Raw genomic sequence first — 9170 nt, 5'->3', positions numbered from 1 at the left:
TCGTTTGTAAAACACTTGTCATGTTTTCAGATGCAGAATTGGATTCTGACTCGACTTCATGGTTTCCTAACTTTTTCATTTAGCTGCATCAGCACAAAGTTTGGTTGCGACCAATAATTCATATTGTGTTTGTCCTGTATGTATATTGTTGTCAGATCGACTCTGAACACAACGTTTTATAAACCAACTGCAGTCTGTCACGTTAACAGCCAGAACGTCGTCAGTAAAAGAAGAAAAAGAAAGATGGAAGGTGTTTTTCTTTTTCTTCAGTGCAACGACCAGCTGCTGCTTTACTGACACAGTCATCGTGTTCAGAGGACGTCAGTGTCGTCGGTCAGCGGCTCACAGCTCATACGAACCTCCACACGTCTGTACAGAAACATTTGAGAGCTGTGAGAGAACAAACGTCCTCTGTCTCTATCAGCGTCTCTGATCTGAGGCCATTAATCACAGCCGAGCTGATCTGAGAACAGATCAGACGACCGGCTGGAATTCCCCTTTAACAAGCCTCGTTATGAACTTAATGATCATTAACGAGGGAAACACAACAGCGTCAGTGTCCTCTGATATATATAGTCTTTACTACGTGTTCATGAATCCACTCTGTACATTTTGTTATCGAGAGCTCAATTAAAATCATCATAAACAGGCCGTGGACGAAATAACAGGAACGTCAATAAAACACAACATCTGATCCTGATGTGTGAGTTTAGTGATGAAACATCTGGATCACTGATGTTCCTTTAAACTCACCGTCTTCAGCTCTGACACGCACTGAGTCACACATGAGGTGATTTTACTGCTCCACGTTTCTTTAACACCAACAAACACATTTCTTTAGCTAATCGATTGAGTAACTGAACAGCGGTCACATGGTTTGTTCAGTGTGACGGCTGCTCTGCACACAAACAAACAATTCACTGTAGTGATTAGCATTAGAGACGTTAACGTTAGCTAGCTCCTGTCAGCAATGCTAGCCAGCTAAAATATTACACAAAAATGTATAAACTTCAACACAGAAAGAAAAATAATATAAATGAGACAGAATTTAAAGGTGTTACAGACAGAATCATGCTAACAGATACTTCCAGGTAGAAAACTGGCCGTTGATTAGCATCGTGGAGCGACGAGAAAATGTTCATTTCTGTTGTCATGTGTGTCGTGGATGTAGACGTGTGAGCCGGCTGCAGGTTTTGTCCCTACCGCCTCGGCAGGACAAGGACGCTCCCCATCAGAGATCAATACTCTCAGAAAAACCTGACCTGTGTGAGCAGGAGACCAGAACTGCTGTTAAAATCAACAAATATAATCAATATTCAAAAGTTGACTCAAAATCACATACGGCCCCTTTAATGCTGACAGAGCTGTGTTAGCATTGATCAACGCTACATTAGCTCCACACTGAAATTAACAGCTAACAAACTTCACACAGTTCAAGTGGAAACCTGTAGCTACAGAATAAACCGTGTTACTTTTCTCAGGAGATAATGGGGCTGAACATTTAATCGCAATATGACTAAGTGCAATATCCAAATCGCAGGAACTGCAATTATTTTATAAAAAGGTAAAATGTGTCTGAAAACAGTTTTAAGGACGTGTTGTAGAGCTGCAGAGACGCTCTGGACCACAAAGCTCGTTCTCCAGATGCAATGAAACATGAGACCAGGAGAAACGCCACATCGTCATTTTACTAGTTTCTTCAATGACAATTAAAACTGATCTCAAATTTAATCATCTGTAATAATCATGAATTATATCACAATCACAACATCTATCAAAATAATCACAGTATCACTTTTTGACCAGATCGTGCAGCTCTAGTAGAAACACAGTAACATAACTGTTACTTCTTCATGGCAGTAATGTAATGAGTTACTTTCATAAGTAACGTTAGCCAACACTGATTAAATACACAGTGTATTATATACACATTATATTATATTATATACACATTTATTATATACACATTATATTATATTATATACATATTGTATTATATTATAAACACATTATATTATATACACATTTATTATATACAAATTATATTATATTATATACACATATATTATATACACATTATATTATATACATATTGTATTATATTATAAACACATTATATTATATTATAAACACATTATATTATATTACATTATATACATATTGTATTATATTATAAACACATTATATTATATTATAAACACATATTATATTACATTATATACACATTATATGAGCTGATGTTTAAATTTTAAATTAAAATTAATAAGCACCTTTGCCTGAATGTATGCAGTTTGCATTAATACAGCCAACATGATGCAAAAATGTAAAGTAAAACAACATTAATGTATCAACAGTTGCATTAGAGTTAAATGAAGCTAACTTAGCTGCAGGTCAGAGGCAACACGTCAGAGGACAGGTAGGTTCAGCTCGTGCACAGCTGAACAGGAAGAAAGAGGTTTAATGAGCGTTAGTGAGCCGACCTGCAGCACAGCTCACCTGCAGCACAGCTCACCTGCGGCACAGCTCACCTGCAGCACAGCTCACCTGCTGCACAGCTCACCTGCTGCACAGCTCACCTGCAGCACAGCTCACCTGCGGCACAGCTCACCTGCGGCACAGCTCACCTGCGGCACAGCTCACCTGCTCCCGTCACTCTCACGTACCGCGAGACTTCACTACGTGATTTCAGAGTCCGAACTTTAACTTCTTAACTTCTCACATAAAGTGTAACACGTATATTTCTGGGCTCTGAGTTCCTGACAGCTAATCACAAATAATGATTTATTTAATGTCGTGAGTACTAGTAACCCAGACTCCCTTACAAATCGAGCGGTTTTAAGAGTTGTTGCATCGTGAGGAGAAACTGTATAAACTTTCTGGTAGGGCTATGGCAAATTCTAATTCATTGGTGCCTTCTTGTAAATTCGGCATTAAGTACAATACATTAAATGTTTCTTTCCTTGTAAAAAGTCTCCGTTTATTCGCAGCATCGCTGTCACTTTGGAGAAAGAAGAAAGAGGAGAAAGTCGTTGATCTTTAAACTTGTGTTGGGACAAACTGTATAAATGTTGTGAAACGCTGTGTACAAAGCATTCTGAACTATTTGGGCCTTTGTGTTCATTCGGCAAACATTGAACATGAAGATATTTTATTTCTATGTGATAAAAACGTGTGTTTGTTCTGATGATGCAGCTGTAGCTCTGTTTGCATGTAGAGTCGGAGGCGACGCGTTTAATGTCGCCATTTGTATCTTATTCATCTATTTCCGTCCTGACGTTAGTTAGTCAGTTAGTGAGTCAGTTAGTTAGTTAGTTGGTTAGTTAGCTCAGGTTATAACTGGAAGCCTGTGTTTACCCGGTTTGACAGCTGTCCGTCACGCTGGCCCATCGGTGACATGATCACTGTCGCCATGACAACGTGATCAGTCTATGAAATTAACTATAAATTTCATACAATGTTTTTAAAAATAAATAAATAAAGTTATTGATATTTACCAGAAGTTAAGAAAAAGAACCGAGGAGCCAAGATAATCGATCCCAGATCTCACTGATGAGGTAGAGGCAGCTGTCTGATCAATAAACACTTCAGCAAACATGACAGCCAATTAAACTTTATTATTATTATTTATTTACAGAAAAAACCTTAACACAGACAGAAAAATATTGTGAAAAAAAATAAATCATTTAATAAAGAAAAAAAAGATCATGACAGGAAATTAAACTCAAAGGCGCGAAAATAAATCACAATACATCCACTTAAGCGATGCAGTGATACGTTATTTAAAGTTATATGAAATTATATTTGATTTAAGATCACTAAGTCAAAATCCTGCTGTTGATATTTCTGTTGATCTGGTCTGAATATGTAGTGAAGATAATTACTGTTCAGTTATCTTCAGGCTCATGTGTCGTTAGCAGCAATAATTACTGAGTGAAAACATTACTTATTATAAACTAAACCACATTAACTCTCCTGTCAGAAACCTGCTTACTCTCACTGTAAATATAATATAAATTAAAAGCTTATTTTAGGGCCTGAAGATATTTACAGTCTGACTTGAAGTGATCTTTGATTTATTGTGATGTGATGAAGCCGTGATGAAGCCGTGATGAAGCCGTGACGAAGCTGTGATGAAGCTGTGACGAGGCTGTGACGAGGCTGTGATGAAGCCGTGACGAAGCCGTGATGAAGCTGTGACGAAGCTGTGATGAAGCCGTGACGAAGCTGTGATGAAGCTGTGACGAGGCTGTGACGAAGCTGTGACGAAGCTGTGATGAAGCCGTGACGAAGCTGTGATGAAGCTGTGACGAGGCTGTGACGAAGCTGTGACGAGGCTGTGACGAGGCTGTGACGAAGCCGTGATGAAGCTGTGACGAAGCCGTGACGAAGCCGTGACGAAGCCGTGACGAAGCCGTGACGAAGCTGTGACGAGGCTGTGACGAAGCCGTGACGAAGCCGTGACGAAGCTGTGACGAAGCCGTGACGAAGCCGTGACGAAGCTGTGACGAGGCTGTGACGAAGCCGTGACGAAGCTGTGATGAAGCTGTGACGAGGCTGTGACGAAGCCGTGACGAAGCCGTGACGAAGCTGTGATGAGGCTGTGACGCGGCGCTGATCTTCCCTTGAGTAGACAAACATTTGTTGCATTGATCAGTTTGTGATCGGTGACGTTTCCAACACATCGACACAGTAATCAGAGTACACGAGGAGCTGCAGGCGACAGTGACATCACTGTAAACTGAAGGTGTCTGATGTCTCAACTGGGATCCACTAATTATTTCCATGACTCACAGACCTGTGGTTACCGTGACAACAGGCATGTCATCACTCAATCAGCTGACTCTGAAGCTCTTCCTCACTGCAAACCAGTTAATGAGTCACAGTTAGTTTATTAAAATGGGTTCAATTATTAACTGGTATTACATTTAGATTAATGCTGCAAGGTTCGGTTCAAAATGGTTTTAAGCATCTTATTATTATTATTATTATTATTATTATTATTATTATTATTATTATCATATTGTGATCATTTTGACAGGTATTACAGTCGTGATATGATTCATGATTTAGTGTCAGTCATCACTTGACTGATAAAACCTTTAAAATCCTGATGTGACATTTGTTTGTGTGTTTTCTAACATCTGTCGGTCAGAACGTCTCTGCATCACACACACACACACACACACACACACACACACACACACACACACACAGTGAGTGTAACAGTGAAAGGCAGCAGATTGTTCGTGAGATCAGATTAACAGTTTTTAACGGTTTTGTTATTTATTTGAACAGAAAGTGGGTCATCAGAGCGGCTGCAGGTCACATGATTCATTGGAGGGAGGAGCTCCAATGATGTGGCTTTGTGGAGTTATTGATCACAAACCTGTTGAGTTATTATCTTTGTCTGGGAGGTTAAAACATGTTTTTGTTTAGATGATTATGCCTTAATTTACTTACTTAGCTGATGATGATGATGACGGTGGTGACGGTCTCTCTCCTCAGACCAGCTGAAGTCGGTCATGGAGCAGGTCCTGGACTTCGCGGTGCGAGAGCTGACGAAGATCGTGGAGGCGTCGTTTGACGACCTGCTGCTGGAGATCACCAAGATGGAGCGAGAGCAGCAGGCGCTGGAGGAGAGGATGGGGAAGAGCTCCGACAGAGGAGGAGGAGGAGGAGGAGGAGGGGGAGGAGGAGGAGGGGGAGGGGGAGGAGGAGGAGGAGAGAAGGGGAGAGCAGGAGGAGGGGGGGGAGGAGCAGGGGGGAGGAGGAGAGGGTCCGAGAACGACTCGGTGTCACCCAGCGACTCTGAGGACGCTCGAGAGGAACTCGCTGAAGTCACCAAGTCCAAAGAGACGACGGAGAGAGACGGTGAGAGACGAGAAGAGACTGTTGTTTGTTTGTTTGTTTGTTTGTTTGTTTGTTTTCAATGTCCAAAATGATTTTAATTCTGAATCTCTTCATCTCTTCATCTTATTCTCCTCCCGTCCCTCCTTCATTCACTTTCTGCCTCCTCTTCTCTCCTTTCCTTCACCTCCTTAATTCTCCTCCTCTTCTTCCTCTCCTCATCCTTCATCCTCGTCTCCTTCATTACTTCCTTCCCCTCTTTTCCTTCTTTACCACCCTCCTATCCTCACTCTCCTCCCTCCCCCCTCCTCATCTCCTTCCTTACATCCTTCCTCCTCTCCTCCCCTCCTCCCCCCTCAGACCCGGAGCGTCCCCCCGTCCTCTCGGTCTCTCAGGACTGGGTTCCCATCCTGGACAAGGTCTTTGGTCAGAAGTGGTGCAGTGACGTCTGGCAGATCAAAGAGCTCGATGGAGGAGGAGGTGGTGGTGGTGGGCGGAGCCTGGCTGAGGGCGGGGCTCAGCAGGTGCAGCCTGTCTCCGCCCCCTCTCTGACCCTGGAGCCCTCCCCCTCCTCCCCCCAGCAGGACCCCCGCTGGACTCCTCTGGAGGACATGGAGGTGTTTTCTCCTGATGAGGAGGCTGCAGACAGTCAGAGGAACAGCAGCAGACCCTCACCTGGACCGTCACCTGGACCCCCCCTCAGCCCCACAGGTGAGCCCCAACAGCTCACCTTCACCTACAGACGGGAACCCAGAGACACCTGAGAGAGAAACAACCGGAGAAAGTGTCTCATAAAAAATAGTGATTCTGATAAAAGCTATAAAAAAAAACATTTATTCAAAATGATAGTTTATTTAAAAATTCAGGTGAGTGAAGAAAATAAAACAGCTGAAAACTTAACTCAAAAAATAAAAATAACTCAATTAAAATAAAGAAGAAAATAAATCAGATAAATAAGAATAAAAATAATAAATATAGAATAAATAAAATACAACAATTTAAATTATAAGCAGCATATTTATAAAAATATAAGAAAACGTGAAGTGAAAATATTGATAATTGAGCTTAAATATAATAAAAATACAGATATTTAAAACACAAACACACAGGATGCTTCATGTTTTTGTAAATATTAAACTAATATATGAAGATATATTAAAAACAAGTGAGAGTAAAATGTGGATAAGAGTGTGAATACAAGAAAATGAGATAAAAAACTAAAAATGTCTAAAAACAACAGAAATCTATTAAAATAAATGAAAAACAACAAAACAAAGAAAAACAAAATACATTTAATGGAAAAACTATTTTTACTCACACACTCTTTGTTTTGTTGTTTTTGTGTGTGTGTGTGTGTGTGTGTGTGTGTGTGTGTGTGTGTGTGTGTGTTACTCGACACTGCCCTCTGGTGGACAGTTTGTACAGAAGCAGCTGACTGCTGAAAACACTCAGTTACTGAAGAGGAGTCAGAGTCACAGTCTGTCCTCCAGGAGAAGTTCAGGTACTTGAGTAAAAACAGACTCTGGTAAAAGTAGAAGTACTGATTCAGCTTCTTTACCCCAGTAAAAGTAATCGAGTACAGGCTCTGACATGTACTCAGAGTATCAGAGTAAAAAGTCTCCCTCTGAAGGACATTTGTGGTCAAAGCTAACTGAAGCTCACGTCATATTAATATAATTCAAAGACTATTAAAGTTAAAGGTAGAGTCAGTAGGATTTGTCCCAGCTGTTCCTGAACGCACCACAAAGATAGTTGATAGTTGAGTCTCATTCCCAGGACGTCAAACAGCCACATGTTGGGTTGGTAAAGCGTCCCGAGCAGCAACAAAGAGAGAAAATAAGAAACTCTCTGCAGAGACGAGACACTAACACGCCTTTTCTCCCCATTCAGCTCCCTCTCTGTCTGTTCACGTCTTTGTTTCGTCTCGCTGCGTCTGCCGTGCGTGATGTGCTCTGATAGGTCGACATCAGTCTGGTGATGTCGGGAAGGCGGCGTGCGATGACGCCAAATAACAATAATCCATAATTCACCTCAAATGCATCAAACTAAAGTAACGAGGCTGTTTGAAGCTGTGAGGAGGAGAAAGTTCAGATGTTTGTGTTCAGATGTAGAGAGGGAAAGTCTCAGAGACACTCAGGTACAGGACAGATACCTGAAACATGGACTGAAGGACAGTAATGAAGTATTTGTACTTTGTCACCACAAACATCAGATTTAACAGTAATACTTGTAGTGGAGTATCCTCTCTGTTCAGTATTTGTACTCTTTACTGCAGTAAGTAATCTGATTACTGTGTTTCTGTCTTCAGGATCTTCAGGTCGTCGCTCTTCTGCCTCGATGCTTCATCGTCTCTTGACTCTTCCGTCTCAGCTGCTCGAGGAGGACGAGGACGCAGCCGCTGCCAATGAAACGCTGGCCGCTCTGGCGACCGATGGCGGCAGCGACCGCCAAGACGGCGTCCGGGCGCCTGGCCCGACCTGCCCATCACCCCTGACAACCAGGGAAGAGGAGGAAGAGGAGGAGGAAGAAGAGGAAGAGGAGGAGGACAAAGGGAGAAAGGTGAGGAGGAACAAAATGTTGGACGTTTCTGCAGGTTTGTCGACATTCATCATTTATGAGGAAACAAACATGATGAACAGCTGGTTTAAAGTTTACAATGAACAATTAAAGATAAAGTTTCAAACAAAACCAAAACCTTCACTCAGTGATGATCCCGTCTGCTCTCTGAACCATCTGCTTCCTGTTCCCTGTGTTTCTGCAGAAGAAGAGACGGAGGGTGTGGTCAGAGTGCGAGGAGTGCGGCCGCAGGTTCAGTCGGATGTCTCTCCTGAAGGCTCACCGTCAGACTCACATCGCCGAAAACGCCGCCGCCGACACGGCGTCGCCCTCGTCTCCGCCCAGCAGCACCGCCTCGGCGCTACGCTGCTCAGAGTGTGGCAAGAGGTTCTCCTCGGCGACCCGCCTCCACAGCCACGTCCGGACCCAGCACTGATCCTGACGGAGAGGGTCGCCTGGTCTGAACTGGAACACAGAAATGGGATCAACAAAAGCTGAACAAAACGAGACCAGAGGAGGACCCACAGACCAGAGACCGGATCAGAACCAGAGATCTGAGACCAGATCAGAACCAGAGACCTGAGACCATGAGAGGGCCACATCAGGATCTGAATCCAGGAGAAGCTCAAACAAACACCTGAAGAAACCGAGCGGTACTCAGACCGGAGCAGCCGGGGGGCAGACCGACTTTTACTCTGAAAGACAACAGGAAGTGGCCTCCAGGCGTTTCATCTTTTATCTTCAGTCTTTAAAATGGCACAAAGTTA

At 42.7% G+C, this 9170-nt stretch overlaps 2 protein-coding genes across 2 annotated transcripts in view; one reads left to right on the top strand and one right to left on the bottom strand.

The window, feature by feature from the left end:
• Nucleotides 1-4638, bottom strand: part of LOC141020010 (uncharacterized) — a 12121-nt gene extending 7483 nt beyond the window's left edge. The window contains exon 1 of the mRNA XM_073495045.1: nucleotides 4155-4638. Coding sequence (XP_073351146.1) covers nucleotides 4155-4638 — 484 coding nt within the window. The remainder of the gene's footprint in view (nucleotides 1-4154) is intronic.
• An 884-nt stretch (nucleotides 4639-5522) lies between these two features.
• Nucleotides 5523-8839, top strand: LOC141020009 (uncharacterized). Its single transcript, XM_073495044.1, has 5 exons — nucleotides 5523-5652; nucleotides 5761-5871; nucleotides 6208-6558; nucleotides 8156-8406; nucleotides 8609-8839. Exons 1-5 carry the CDS (start codon nucleotides 5523-5525, stop codon nucleotides 8837-8839), a joined length of 1074 nt encoding a protein of 357 aa, XP_073351145.1.
• Nucleotides 8840-9170: the final 331 nt, after the last annotated feature.

Source organism: Pagrus major, chromosome 23 (assembly GCF_040436345.1).
Source record: "Pagrus major chromosome 23, Pma_NU_1.0".
Lineage (NCBI taxonomy): Eukaryota > Metazoa > Chordata > Actinopteri > Spariformes > Sparidae > Pagrus > Pagrus major.
Note: the sequence above shows the minus strand (reverse complement) of the source record. Positions and strands in the feature narration are given on the sequence as shown.

Bases quoted from the DNA above. Each gene is read 5' to 3' on its own strand.
- LOC141020009 (XM_073495044.1), top strand. From the start codon at position 5,523: ATGGAGCAGGTCCTGGACTTCGCGGTGCGAGAGCTGACGAAGATCGTG. The intron at 5,653-5,760 runs GCTCCGACAGAG...GGGGAGGAGCAG, and splicing joins GGAGGAGAGGATGGGGAAGA to GGGGGAGGAGGAGAGGGTCC. The intron at 5,872-6,207 runs GTGAGAGACGAG...CTCCCCCCTCAG, and splicing joins AGAGACGACGGAGAGAGACG to ACCCGGAGCGTCCCCCCGTC.